At 53.1% G+C, this 14990-nt stretch overlaps 2 protein-coding genes across 2 annotated transcripts in view; both read left to right on the forward strand.

Annotated features, from left to right (window-relative positions):
- LOC141730023 (serine/threonine-protein kinase pim-1-like) overlaps positions 1 to 14990 on the forward strand; it is a 354289-nt gene that overhangs the window by 219815 nt on the left and 119484 nt on the right. The window lies entirely within an intron of this gene.
- Positions 6234 to 14990, forward strand: part of LOC141730024 (uncharacterized) — a 110749-nt gene continuing 101992 nt past the window's right edge. The window contains 2 exon segments of the mRNA XM_074546663.1: positions 6234 to 6362; positions 10701 to 11368. Coding sequence (XP_074402764.1) covers positions 6234 to 6362; positions 10701 to 11368 — 797 coding nt within the window.

The raw sequence follows: 14990 nt of genomic DNA on the forward strand, positions 1-14990 counted from the left end.
GCCCTGGGATGTCACCATGGAATGGCTGTGACTGCCTCTGACCACAGGGCTCTTTACCATCCCAGAAACACCTAGAAGGTCTCCATGGGGCCCCTGTCTCTTGCCTGTGACATTCCAGCTCTGGAACAGCCTAGAGACTCTTGGAAAGCCCCCATGGAACCCCTCAGAGGGCCTGTGACAAATCTGATCCTTAGCAGGCAACCATCACCAGGACCCTGTTGCTATGGTCAGTTTCCATGGCAACCATCCCCAGCCCCCTGTTGCTACGCTCAGTCCCTTGGCAGCTCCATGGATACCCTTTGCCAGGGCTGGTTGCCATGGACACCAGCTCAGGCCTGCAGCCACAGCCTGTTGCCATGGCAACCATTGGCAGCCCCATCCCCAGGCTCATGGGATCCCAGAACCACAGAATTGGCTGAGCTGGGAGGGACCCATCAGGATCCTCCAGTCCAACTGCTGGCCCTGCACAGGACACCCCAACAATGCCAGCCTGGGCCTGGCAGCACTGTCCAAACGCTGCTGCAGCTCAGAGAGCCCTGGAGCTGGGACCCTTCCCTGGGGAGCCTGGACAGGGCCCCAGCAGCCTCTGGCCAAAAACCTTTTCCTGACATCCAACCTGAGCCTGCCCCGACTCAGTTGCAGCCGTTCCCTCCACTCCTGTCCCTGGGCACCAGAGAGAAGAGGTTCCCACAGGCCCAGCCAGGGACCTGCTCCCAAGGCTGTTGCCATGGCCACCAGGGCTGGGAGCAGCTGGGATGCTCGGTTTCCAGGGGCTAGGGTTCAGGGATGGGATTCCTCAGTTTCCCGCCCCCGCTAAAACTGCGCTGCCCTCGCTGCCCTCTCACCTCCCATGGAAAGCACAAAGGCAAAGGTCCAGTCTGGGATAAGAACAATTTATTAGGAACAGGAACGAGATGAGGGACAAACAGAACTGAAACAATATTGATAACAGAAGGGATAAATGAAGAAGTTTACTGGGAAAACTAAAACACAACTCACTGGGTCTTCCTGGCCACAATTTCCCCTATCTGGAAAGGACACACTTCTTCTCAGGGAGAGAGAGAGAGTGTGTCCCTTTTCTGCACCTGAAAATTCTCTGACGTGGGAGTGAATGTAATGACACAGCCATGGCAAGACCCTCATGTTTTTCAATGCCACATCATGACACTGGTATGGGCAGGAAAAGGGACAGGTGTCGTCCCAGCATAGACCTAAGAGAAACTGGATCACCAGGGATCTTCCCAATGTGGGCCCTCTAATGTGGGGATGAAGCTGGAGTGGTGCATGAAGCTGTTCCTGCCTTTGTGGCATTTGCAGGGCTTCCCTTACCGGTGCTTCCGTTGGTGTCTGGTCACGTGAGAGCTGGTGGTGAAGCTTTTCCCACACTGGGGACACTCATAGGGCCTCTCTCCAGTGTGGATGCGCCGGTGGATGATGAGAGTGTAGTTGTGCTTGAAGCCCTTCCCGCACTCAGGGCAGCTGAAGGGCCTCTCCTTGGTGTGAATCCACTGGTGCTGGAGGAGATTGGAGCTGGTCTGAAACCTCTTCCCACACTGGGGACACTCGTAGGGCCTCTCTCCTGCGTGGATGCGTTGGTGGGTCACAAGGGCAGATCTGTAGCTGCAGCCCTTCCCACACTCCCCACACTTGTAGGGCCATTCCCCGGTGTGGATCATCTGGTGGCTGATCAGGTGGTGTCTCTGCCTGAAGCTCTTCCCACACTCCAAGCACTTGTGGGGCTTCTCCCCATCATGAAGCTGCTCATGGACCACCAGCTCTGAACTCTGGCTGAAGCTCTGCCCACCTTCCTGGCTAAGGGAGGGTCTTTCCTCCTCAGAGCACACTGGGCTGAGTTTGGAGCGCCTCTTCCTGTGGAATCTCTGGGGATTTTCATCCCCGTTGGATTCCTGTGCCCTAGACACACTCATTATGGCCTCTTCCACGAGGTTCTGCTGTGGGGATTTGTCCTCCCTGGTTCCAATCCTCAGCTTCTTGTCTGGGGGAGGAAGGACAAGGAGAGGATGGGATTTGCCTCCATGCCACAGGAAGGGGGAAGGAGATCCCCCCAGTGCATCCCCAGCAGGACGGGGTTGGCAGCAGGGTTGTCCTGCAGCCGGGGGCTGTGCTGGGCTGGGAGATAGAGCAGGAGAGAGAGGGAAAGGGGCACTGACTTCCTCCTCACCTGCCTGGGTGTCCCGGGGAACATTCCTGTTCCTCACAGCCTCCTGTTCCATCTGGCAAAGGTTTGGGGATGGGAAATCCTGTTTTGGGAGGAAAACAAGGAATGAGTACATTGAGTTTTTTGTACTGGTTTGAAGGCAAACCTGGGGAGGGTCTAAATTAGAATTACAATTTAAAAGAAAATGAAGATCAAGGCAAACGTTATAAAAAAACTGCCTTAAAGTGACAGTGTCAGGATATAACCTGACACCCTGTTGTTCAGGGTGGTGGCAGCCGTCCCATTCAATGGTGGCTGCAGTCCTGTTGGAGTGAAGAAGGTGATTCTGTCAAAGCAGTGATTCTCTAGAAGGGTCTGGTCTTCCTCTCGAGGTCGAGTGGTGGTGTGGTGGTTATGGAGCTCTTGTCCTCTGACAATCCGGTAGGCAAGCTGCTCCTGGTGTAGCAAAGTGTCAGCTTATATCCAGGTAGGAATGCTTGGATCCTCCCCCTGGGCGGAGCATCCCACAATGGGAGGATGGAATTTTATCAGTCTTGCAGTGATGCTCAATGGCCCATTCACAGGAGATATCTCCCCAGCAGGGCGTTATCAGGGCTGAGTCATGGAAGAGATAAAGAACCCTGCCCCACCTGTTTATAGCAGTTGATGAAGATGGTGATTGAAAACATGCATTTGGTTACATCTTGCATGGCCACCTGAAACAGTGGTGTAATCCCTGCTCAGGGGGTGAACACCACCCCCCTTACCCAAACTGGCTCAGGTGTAAAACCCCCACCCTGGGAAGGCCACACACACACAGGGGACAATGTCACACTTGCCCTGCTCCAGGGGAGGTCTCTGTCCCTTGTCACTTCCTTGGTCTCTCATCTTTTTTCTTTCTTTCCATCTCTCTCTCTACCTCACATTTACTGTTCAATAAAATCGGCCTTGGATTTGGTCTTTTTAGCACCTTAATTGGGGCAGAGGCATCTCTCTAACAATTTTCTTGACCATATTGCCATATTATTTTGGTCCAGTGAGTTCAGGGCACTGTTCTCTGACCCCAAGTGCCTTTGACAACAGCATGGTTCCCTCCACTGAGGAGGTTGTGGTTCTTTCTGGCAGAACTCTTGCAAACTTCGACACAGTCCCTCCTTCCTCCTGGGGACCTTATGGAGCTTATAAAATCTTTATTTCTTTATGGGAGAACTGATGAGGAAAATGGCTTTTATGGGTGGCCAGTGTAAAGAAAATAATTTGCTGTCTTTCCTTAAAGAGTTGTTAAAATCACTGGAGGAAACAGAGCAAATGTTACCAGTGAGACTGACAAGGTTCATTCACCCCATGGTGAGGAACACAAGGCGGCTAAAAGTCCCAGAAGAAGGCCAGCTCAAGTAGCTAAATTTCCAAATAACTCCTGAGTTCCCAGGCTTGGGCACTTTAGCAAATGTGAGAATCATCATTCTCTTTGTCCCCATCACCTTTGTGACAGCTACACAGAGCTTTCCCTTCCTTTTCATGGTGTGTATTGGGCCGAATTTCCACTTTTCTTTTATTGGAACCTGCCAGCAGCTGAGCTGGAGCTGTGCAGAAACCAATGAATATTGGAACTGCCACATCTCTGCTTGAATTGTCCATTTATTCATGTTGGGATTTCTTTCTGTTTTCATCACATGTGACTAGTGGGAAATCAAATATTCATCAAAGTATTTTATGCAAAGTTTGATTTCTACCAAGTTTATTTTTTCCAGTGTCCAGGAGATGCTGAAGGGGTGTCTGTGCCTCTCGCCCTGATGGATGCTTGGGTGGGGCTTGGAAGGGTTGTCCCTGTCATCCCAGGCCATTCCCCAGGGAATTGTCTCTGTCCCTGTCATCCCAGGCCATTCCCCAGGGGGTCTCCATCATTTTCACCCAGGGAATGCCTGGGGGTCTCCCTCCCTCTCACCCCTGTACCAGGGGGTGCTCGGGGCAGTCTCTGTCCCTCTCAGCCCAGGGGATGCTCGGGGGGTCTCCATCCCTCTGGCCTCAGGCAATGCCTGTGCAGGGCTGGGGACCAGGGGCTCTGTGTCCCTCTCACCGCTGAGGCTGCTCGGGGCTGGGGGGGCTCTCTGACCTTCTCACACCTGGGGAGGCCGGGGGCGTCTCTGTCCCTCTCAGCCCTGCTGTGACCCCACCCAAAAATCATCGGGGTCCGAGGGACAGAGACACCCCCAAACCCCCAGAAGGGCTGAACCCGGAATTTGGTTTGGGGCTGAGGATTTAGGGAGGGGCATGAATTGGGGCTGGGATTGGAGTTGGGGCTAAGATTTGGATTAGAACTGGGATTGGGGTTAAGGCTAGACATGGGATTAGCTTTAGGGCTGGGGTTGGGATTGGGTCTAGGGCTAGACAAGTTTGGAACTGGGATGTGATTAAATACAGAACTGTGAGTGTGTCTAAACATGGAGTGAGATTGAGACCAGGATCAGGGTCAGGTTTGGGACTGAGCTCACCCAGGGCAGGACAGGGGGGATGTCACTGCAGGATGTCCCTGGCGTTGTTCCAGCCCTCCTCAGTCACCTCCAAACATGGGGAGCAGCTGGATGCCCCAAGATCCAGGTGTTCCCACGCTGCCCCTCAATATCAGGCGAGCATTCCCTGAGGGCAGCCCTGACTGTGACCACTGGGGCTCTGGGATCAGCCCTCACATCCCTGTGGGAGTAGCAGCAGACAGGATGAGGGATTTCCCCGCCCCGTTTTTCCTGTGGAAGGGTGAAGCCCAGCTGCCCTTTTCTTCTGGTGCCTCCTCCTCTCCTCAGCTGAGGATGTCAAACTCCCCAGGAGCAGGAAAATCCCCATTCCCTCTTTCCTTGTGGCTGCGGCCTGGAACATCCACCCAGAATGATGGACTTTCTGACAGCCCTGCTGAATGACACTGGCAAGAGGTTTGTGAGAAGGGGAAGAAATTGTATTTTGATAGTAAATAAAAGGTGCAAAATTATTCCTTTCTGTTATATTCCTTTTCAGTTAGTTCTGGTCTGTTTTCAGAGTGCCACCTTCTCAGCTGACTGTGTTTGTGCCCTCTCCTGCCTCTCTTTGCCTGCTCTGTTTCTCTCTCAGTGTCTCCCTTGACCCAGGGCAGCTCACACCAAAGACCGTGCCCGGATTTAATTCCCAATTCAGGAGCTACAACAACCATGGGTGAAGTTATGAAGGCTTGCAGTGAAATGCCACTGTAAGATCTTGCTCCACTTGGCTTTTGGCTCCTTCTTGACAGCTTTGCCCTCAAGGGCAGGAACATCTTTTCATAGCTGAGAACTGGAATTCCAGACCCTGGCAGTGTGTGCCGTGGATCCCAGAGGGGCATTCCCGAGGCTCCCAGGGTGTTGCTCCTGCCATGCCTCCCAAGGAGTTTCTCTGCCAAGGGGAGAAGATCCAGCAACTCTGTGGGCTCCCAGAGCACACAGCAAAGGTGGCGTGGATGGACATTTTCCAGCACCTTCCCCTCTGGAAGCAGAGGGAGGGAGGAAATAGAAGCGAGTCCTGGAAGGACTGGGGTGGGAAGGGACCCTGTCCATGGATTACGACCCCGCGAGGGAGAGACGCCTCCGCCCCAGTGAAGGAGCGAATGAGAGCGTGGGAAAGCAATGGACGATTCAAACCACGTTCAATAACGTGGACTGAACGGAACAAGAAATGGGGAGGAGAAAGGGAGAGAAAGAAATCGGGAAGAGGTCTCAGAGAACAGAAAGAAACGGGAAAAGGCTCCCGCCTGGACTCCGCAGCTCCCAGGAACACCCGCAGGGCGTAGCGCCTTTTACAATTCCAGCCAATCAGAGGACGCGGTAAACAATTTCCAGCCAACCAGAGCTTTTCTCGCCGATGACTCACCGGCTGCCAGGCGGGTCCGCAGAGCCCAGCGGCCCCGGAGCGGAATTTGGGGCTCGGGCCGGGGGGACGGATCCGCCCCGGGGGAATCCCCGAGCCCCCTGCCCAGCCCTGGGGCCGATCGGGGGCTCCCCCACCCAGCAGCCGGTGCTGCGGGGCCGCGGGGCAGAGCGGTGGGAATGGGGGGTCCGGGCCGGCAGCGGAGGAAATGCGGGAGGAAGAGGAGGGAGAGAGGAGCAGGAGCAAGAGCGGGAGAATCGCGGCGCTCGCAGCGCCCGCACGCCGAGCCTGCAGCACCCCCTGCCCCGGGAGCATCGCCCCTAGCCCCGAGCCGCAGGTGAGGGCGGAGGGCGAGCTCGCCCCGGCTCCAGCCAGGGGTCTCCAGGGGGATTTTTTGGAGAGTGTTCGGAGCCGGCAGATCCCGGACTCGAGCCCCGGATATCTACGGACTCCCCAAGAGGAGCTTTTTCGGGGGGAGAGGAGGCGCGATCGCCCCTCGGGAGGGTCCCGGGGGCTCCACGTGGGGATGGCCCGGTACCGACGGGGCAGGACATTGGTTTTGGGGATCCCCGTGAGAGCCGGGGCTGTGGAACGGGGGACCCCCGGGGCGGGGAGAGGGGAAGGGGCGATACCGGAGCTGGGGGACCCCCGGCAGCTCGGAGATGAGGCGGGGACGGGACCCCCTGACCCTGACAGGGGTGTCCTGGGGTGACTTCATGATGCTCGTACCCCATCAGTCTGTTTAGTCCAGAAATGAGTTCTGCACCTTTAAGTCTGGTTCTGAGAGCGAAGAGGAGGAGGAAGAAGCTGCAGTTTATTTTCAGAAACTGCACTCACTCCTCTACATTCCAGCTGCTGGATGGACAGACAGCAGGACATAGCTCTCCTTTGCTTTTAGTTAGTTTTTAGCTCTCTGAGGCAGAGAAGTTCCCTGGACTTTGATTTTTCTTTTTCTTTGGAGCTGTTCAAACCTGTTCTGGACTGAACAACCAGAACACCACCGGCAGGTCCCGCCTGAGGCCCACTGCGATGGACCTGGGCCGAGGCATTTCCAGCGCTGGACGGACTGATAATAGACTGATAAGTGACTGATAAGTGACTGATAAGACACTGATAAGACACTGATAAGACACTGATAAGACACTGAGTGGGCCGAGCTACAACCAAAGGAGGGACTTTCGGAGTTTGTCATCTATTTTTGAGCAGCAGGAGGTTTTATTGCTTAATATTGTTCAATTTTTGTGCTGGTGAATGCTTTGCCTGTAAAATAAAGTTTTTTTAGAATTTTCTCCCCGGAAATATTTTCCTGGACTGGCTGAGGGTGGGGCTGCTGAATCGGCATTCTAGAGGAAACTGCTTTTGGAGGGTTTCAACCAAATTTGCCCTAAACCAGGACAGGGTGGTGGAAAGAATGGGGAACCCCAAGTGGCTGGATTGAGGGGAGGCAGGGGAGGGGGACCTTGGGACCCCAGAACCTCCCAGAATCCAAAAGCAGGACCCTGGATGGGGGGAATCCCCAGGACCCATGGGATCCCCAGCAGCCCTGAGAGAGGGGACCACCAGAACCCAAGAGGGATGAGACTGGAAATGGGAAACACCTTGTGGGTTTTTTTTTTTCATTCACTCTTGATTTTTGGAGGTTTTTATGCACAGCAGGTGACTTCTAGAGATAGACTTGGGTGGGAGGAATCCCCAACCCAAGGCATTAACACCTTGTTTTTCCCCAATCCAGGATTTTCCCCAAACCTTCCCGCTGTGACATCCCCCCTGTCCTACTCTGGGTGAGCTCCATCCCAAACCTGATCCCAATTCTGGTCTCAGTCTCACTCCATGTTTAGACACACTCAGTTCTGTATTATTCTCATCCCAGTCCCAAACTCATCTATGCCAATCCCAGCCCTAAAGCCAATCCCATGTCTTGCCTTAACCCCAATCTCAGGCCAAATCCAATCTCAGCCCCAACTCCGAGCCCAGCCCCAATTCCAGCCCCTTCCTAAATCCTCAACCCCAAACCAAATCCCAGGTTCAGCCCTTCTGGGGCTTTGGGGGTGTCTCTGTCCCTGTGACCCCGATGATGTTTGGGTGGGGTCACACCAGGCCTGAGAGGGACAGAGACCCCCCCAGTCTCCCCAGGTGTGAGAAGGTCAGAGAGCCCCCCCAGCCCCGAGCAGCCTCAGCGGTGAGAGGGACACAGAGCCCCTGGTCCCCAGCCCTGCACAGGCATTGCCTGAGGCCAGAGGGATGGAGACCCCCCGAGCATCCCCCAGGGTGAGGGCACAGAGACCCCCGAGCATCCCCTGGGCTGAGAGGGACAGAGACTGCCCCGAGCACCCCCTGGCACAGGGGTGAGAGGGAGGGAGACCCCCCAGGCATTTCCTGGGTGAAAATGATGGAGACCCCTTGCGGAATGGCCTGGGGTGACAGGGACAGGGACACCCCTAGGAAATGCCCTGGGGTGACAGGGACAGGAATCCCCCCCCCCAAGCCCCTCCCATGCATCCCCCAGTGCGAGAGGCACAGAGACCCCTTGAGAATCCTCCGGGCAATGGACAAAATAAACTTGGCAGAAATCAAACCTGACTCTGCAAAATCACTTTGAAGAATATATGGTCTTCCCACAAGTAACTTGGGATGAAAGCGCAAACAAATTCCAAATATGAATAAACCGACATTCCAAGAAGTGATGTGGCAATTCCAATATTCATTGCTTCCTGCACATCTCCAGCTCAGCTGCTGCCCAGTTCCGATAACAGGAAAGTGGAAATTTGGCCCAATACAGACTATTAAAAGGAAGGGAAAGCTCTGTGTAGCAGTCACAAAGATGACAGGGATAAAAAAGAAAAATTATTCTCACATTTGGTAAAGCCCCCAAGCCTGGGAATTTCAGGACTTATTCGGAAATTTAGCTACTTGAGCTGGCCTTCTTCTGGGACTTTTAGCCGCCTTGCATTCCTCACTGTGGGGTGACTGAACCTTGTCAGTCTCACTGGTAACATTTGCTCCATTTCCTCCTGTGATTTTAACAACTTTATAAGGAAAGACAACAAATTATTTTTTTTTACACTGGCCACCCATAAAAGCCATTTTCCTCATCATTTCTCCCATAAAGAAATAAAGCTTTTATAAGCTCTATAAGCTCCCCAGGAGGAAGGAAGGACTGTGTCCAAGTTTCCAAGAGTTCTTCCAGAAAGAACCACAACCTCCTGAGTGGAGGGAATCATGCTGTTGTCAAAGGCACTTGGGGTCAGAGAACAGTGCCCTGAACTCACTGTGCATAAATATTATGGCAATTTGGTTAAGAAAATTGTTAGAGACACGCCTCTGCCCCAATTAAGGTGCTAACGCGACCAAATCCAAAGTGGATTTTATTGAACAGTAAATGTGAGGTAGAGAGATGGAAAGAAAGAGAAAAGATGAGTGACAAGGGACAGAGACCTCCCCTGGAGCAGGGCAAGTGTGACATTGTCCCCTGTGTGTGGCCTTCCCAGGGTGGGGGTTTTACACTTGAGCCAGTTTGGGTAAGGGGGATGGTGTTCACCCCCTGAGCAGGGATTACCCCACTGTTTCAGGTTGCCATGCAAGATGTAACCAAATGCATGTTTTCAATCCCCATCTTCATCAACTGCTATAAACAGGTGGGGCAGTGTTCTTTATCTCTTCCATGACTCAGCCCTGATAACGCACTCCAAGGGAGATATCTTCTGTGAATGGGCCATTGAGCATCACTGCAGGACTGATAAAATTCCATCATCCCATTGTGGGATGCTCCACCCAGGGGGAGGATCCAAGCATACCTACCTGGATATAAGCTGAGCCTTGCTACAACCAGGAGCAGCTTGCCTACTGGATTGCAGAGGACAAGAGCTCCATAACCACCACTGGACGTTCAGAGGAAGACCAGACCCTTCTACAGGATCACTGCTTTGACAGAATCACGTTCACCTCTCCAACAGGACTGCAGCCACCATTTATTGGGACTGCAGCCACCACCCTGACCAACAGGGTGTCAGGTTATATCCTGACTCTGTCAGTTTAAGGCAGTGTTTCTGTATCGTTGCCTTGATCTTCATTTTATTTTAAATTGTAATTCTGGTTTAGACCTTTTCCCAGGTTTGCCTTAAACCCAGTGCAAAATTCAATGTACTCATTCCTTGTTTTCCTCCCAAAGCAGAATTTCCCATCCCCAAACATTTGCCAGATGGAAAAGGAGGCTGTGAGGAAAAAGAAGGATCCCCAGGACTCCCAGGCATGTGAGAAGGAAGTCAGTGCCCCTTTCCCCCTCTCTCCTGCTCCATCTCCCAGCCCAGCACGGCCCCTGGTTGCAGGACAACCCTGCTGCCAACACCATCCTATCAGGGATGCACTTGGGGGATCTCCTTCCCCTTCCCTGTGGCACGGAGGCAAATCCCATCCTCTCCTTGTCCTTCCTCCCCCAGACAAGAAGCTGAGGATTGGGACCAGGGAGGAGAAATCCCCACAGCAGAACCTGGAGGAAAAGGCCGTTATGAGTGACTCCAGGGCACAGGAATCCAATGGGGAGGAAACTCCCCAGAGATTCCATAGGAAGAGGGGCTCTAAACCCAGCCCAGGGTGCTCTGAGGAAGAAAGACCCTTCCTGAGCCAGGAAGGTGAACAGAGCTCAAGCCAGAGCTCAGAGCTGGTGGTCCATGAGCAGCTTCATGATGGGGAGAAGCCCCACAAGTGCTTGGAGTGTGGGAAGAGCTTCAGGCAGAGCAGCACCTTGATCAGCCACCAACGCATCCACACCGGGGAATGGCCCTACAAGTGTGGGGAGTGTGGGAAGGGCTTCAGTTACAGATCCACCCTTGTGACCCACCAACGCATCCACACCGGGGAATGGGCCTACGAGTGTGGGGAGTGTGGGAAGGGCTTCAGCTACAGGTCAGAACTCATCAGGCACCAACGCATCCATACTGGGGAGAGGCCCTGCGAGTGTCCCCAGTGTCAGAAGAGGTTTCGGACCAGCTCCAATCTCCTCCAGCACCAGCAGATTCACACTGAGCAGAGGCCCTTCCGCTGCCCTGAGTGTGGAAACGGCTTCAAGAACAACTCCCACCTCATCAGGCACCGGCGCACCCACACTGGGGAGAGGCCCTACAAGTGTCCCCAGTGTGGGAAGAGGTTTCAGAGCAGCTCCAATCTCCTCCTGCATGAGCGGATTCACACGGATGAGAGGCCCTTCCGCTGCCCTGAGTGTGGGAAGGGCTTCAAGCAAAACTCCCACCTCATCACCCACCAACGCATCCACACCGGGGAGAGGCCCTACGAGTGTCCCCAGTGTGGGAAGAGCTTCACCGATAGCTCTAACATGAGAAAACACCAGTGGAGGCACCACTAAGGGAAGCCCTGCGAGTGCCCCAGCTGCAGGAGGAGCTTTGTGAACTGCTCCAGCTTCATCCCCAATGGAGGTTTAACGTTGGGAAGAGCGCGGGTGATCCATGTTCCCTATGATCCATGCTGGGAAGGCAACTGCCCCAATACCTTCCCCTCTCAATGACATGGTGTAGAACTGAAGAACATGAGGGTCTTTCCATGGCCCTGTAATTACATTCACTCTCACCTCAGGTCATTGCCAGGGGCAGGAAAGGGACTTTCTCTCTCCCTGAGGAGAAGGCTGAAATTTCCAGGAAGGGGATATATGTTGTTGGGAAGAGCCAGGAAGTTGTTTTGTAGTTTTCCCTGTAAACAGTTTTATTTATCCCTTCTGTTATCAATATTGTTACTGTTCCATTTGTTCCTTATCTCGTTGCTGTTCCCAATAAATTGTTCTTATTCCAGCCCAGGATCTTTGCCTTTTGTGCTTTCCATGGGAGGCAGGAGAGCAGCAAGGGCAACGTGCTTTTAGCAGAAGCAGGAAATTGGGGAATCCCATTCCTGAACCCCAGCCCATGGAAACCAAGCATCCCAGCTGGTCCCAGCCCTGGTGGCCATGGCAACAGCCTTGGGAGCGGATCCCTGGCTGGGGCTGTGGGAACCTCTTCCCTCTGGTGCCCAGGGACAGGAGTGGAGGGAACGGCTGCAGCTGAGTCGGGGCAGGCTCAGGTTGGATGTCAGGAAAAGGTTTTTGGCCAGAGGCTGCTGGGGCCCTGTCCAGGCTCCCCAGGGAAGGGTCCCAGCTCCACGGCTCTCTGAGCTGCAGCAGCGTTTGGACAGTGCTGCCAGGCCCAGGCTGGCATTGTTGGGGTGTCCTGTGCAGGGCCAGCAGTTGGACTGGAGGATCCTGATGGGTCCCTCCCAGCTCAGCCAATTCTGTGGCTCTGGGATCCCATGAGCCTGGGGATGGGGCTGCCAATGGTTGCCATGGCAACAGGCTGTGGCTGCAGGCCTGAGCTGGTGTCCATGGCAACCGCCCCTGGCATGGGGTCTCCATGGAGCTGCCATGGAAACTGACCATAGCAACAGGAGGCTCCTGATGGTTGCCATGGAAACTGACCATAGCAACAGGGTCCTGGTGATGGTTGCCTGCTAAGGATCAGATTTGTCACAGGCCCTCTGAGGGGTTCCATGGGGGCTTTCCAAGAGTCTCTAGGCTGTTCCAGAGCTGGAATGTCACAGGCAAGAGACAGGGGCCCCATGGAGACCTTCTAGGTGTTTCTGGGATGGTAAAGAGCCCTGTGGTCAGAGGCAGTCACAGCCATTCCATGGTGACATCCCAGGGCACCTTGTGCTGCAAAGGCACCCATCTGTCACAGGCACTCATGGGGGCTCCACGGTGACATCCCAGGAGTCCCCGGGCTGCCAAAGAGCCGGGATGTCCCAGACACTCACAGGGGTTCCTGTCATGGGCACAGTGGGAGCTTCAGGCAAAAGCTTGATTTCTTTATTGGAGAAACTCCTCCTGAGACCTGAGGCACAGAAAGTATACCCAACAGCCACCATGGATCCTCAAACCCTTGCAGGGCTCCTAGACTGTTAAAATTTCTTCTAAGAGAGGAGACTGGGAACAGCTGGATCCAATCCCAGCCCAAGAATTTGTCAGAGGTTTATGTGTAAAAGATTGGACAGGTGGAATTGAACTTTAACCCAATTTGTCCCACAGGATTAATGATGGAATACCAGATATATTTACATAAATACAGTTCTGATTGATTCTGATCATGATCGGACAGAAAGATTTTAATCCGAGTTATTTACTCCACAGTTCAGGAGCTTTATCAATTATTAGAATATCATGCTCTAGGAAGCAATTTTGAAGTCAACAGATTGGTCTATGACATCAGAGAGTTTGTTGTGGAAGTCACTGAGCAGCTACAGCATCGCAGAGGGTATTCTGTGACATCACAGAGCAGGCTGTGGCAACATGGCATGGCTGAATGACATCATAGAGCTGGCTGTGGGGTTCAAAGTATGTGCTGTGACATTAAAGAGTGCCAGTATGACATCACAGAAAAGGTCTCATGGCATCACTGAGGGGTTTGTGACATCACAAAGCTGTCTGTGACATCATAGTGTGAGGCCATAGAGCAGACTCTGCCATCATCGAGGGTGGCTCTGTGACATCAGAGAGTGGGTTGTGACATCACAAAGACTTCTGTGACATCACAAAGCAGATGTAGCACATCATAGGGTGACATCTCATAGCTGTGTGAGATCACAGGGGCTGTGTGACAACTCAGAGTGGGCTGTGACATCACTGGTGGCTGTGTGACATTGCAAAAGAGCTGTGTGGCATCATGGGGGCTGTGACATCACAGGGGCAGTGTGACATCACAGGGACTGAGTGAGGTCACTGGGGAGGTCACTCTGCCCCAGCCCCCCTCACAGCTCCCCCAGAGCAGTCCAACCCTGCTCGTGCACAGCAGGGTCCCCCCCTGTCCCCCCGAGTCTCCCCGCCCCGGCCCTGCAGCCTCTCCCAGAGGATGTTCCATGAGATCGACCCCAGAGCCTGAAACGGGGACGGGGGGCTGTGGCCCTGGGGGTGGCACAGGGGGACAGGGACCCCCCGGCAGTGTCCCCCGGGGCCACAGCCTGGGCCAGGGCTCCTTCACCCTGTTACAAACGGGAGGCTGAGAGAGCTGGAAAAATGCCCAGCAAGGGATCAGCAAAAACCAGATTGAATATTAAGGGACAGCAGCACAAAGTTCCTTGGCAAGAGTCACTCTGCTCCTGGCTGGACACTTCAGGCACACCAAGTGTTGGGAATTTAGCTGACTAGAGACTGGAAAAGTACAAGGCCTTGGCTATTCCAAGTCCTGCACCTGCAAGGTAGCGTGTCCTTGGGCCTAGCTGAGTATCATAATGAAGTGGACAGCGAGACGTGAGAAGTAGAGAACGCAGGCCCAAAGGAATGAGGAAGAGTTGATGGTACAGTTTAACCAATAGATCGCTTGGCTTACAGAATATTCATAAGTTTATTATTTGCTGTATAAGTGTTTGATGCTTTCTTCAATAAACGGGACCTGTTTATGACCATCTGGTGTCCTGGTCTCCCTTCCTTCGACAACCAAAGAAACAAAGCAGCAACAAAACCAAACAGAATCCAGGCAAACAATCCAGAAATGAGCTGAGAACAGTCCCAGTGTGTGTGAGACTCAAGGACAGAGAGGGCAAGGATAAAATGAATAAAGAAATAAAAGCTTGATAGAGGTCAAACTTTACAGGACTTCACTGATACATTAACCTTAACTAATACATTCAACTTCACAATTTAGGAAAAGAACAGAGCTTAACAGTATTTAACCTCACTTACAACCAATGACTTAAGGATTTAATAGTGGAATAGCATTAAACAATATTCAACTTATCTTATAACATAGTAAACTTTGCAAAAAAAAAACCTCTTAATACCATTTAACTGAACTTATTTGTCATGATGTAACCTTAGTTACAGGTCTGACAGACTCAGCTATCCAAGGCACTCAAACCCTTCAGAGAGCAGCATTTCTGACACATTTCCCCCGCACAAGCAATCCTGTGCGCACACAGACACAAACAGTCAGTGCAA

Source organism: Zonotrichia albicollis, chromosome 9, assembly GCF_047830755.1.
Source record: "Zonotrichia albicollis isolate bZonAlb1 chromosome 9, bZonAlb1.hap1, whole genome shotgun sequence".
NCBI classification, from domain to species: domain Eukaryota; kingdom Metazoa; phylum Chordata; class Aves; order Passeriformes; family Passerellidae; genus Zonotrichia; species Zonotrichia albicollis.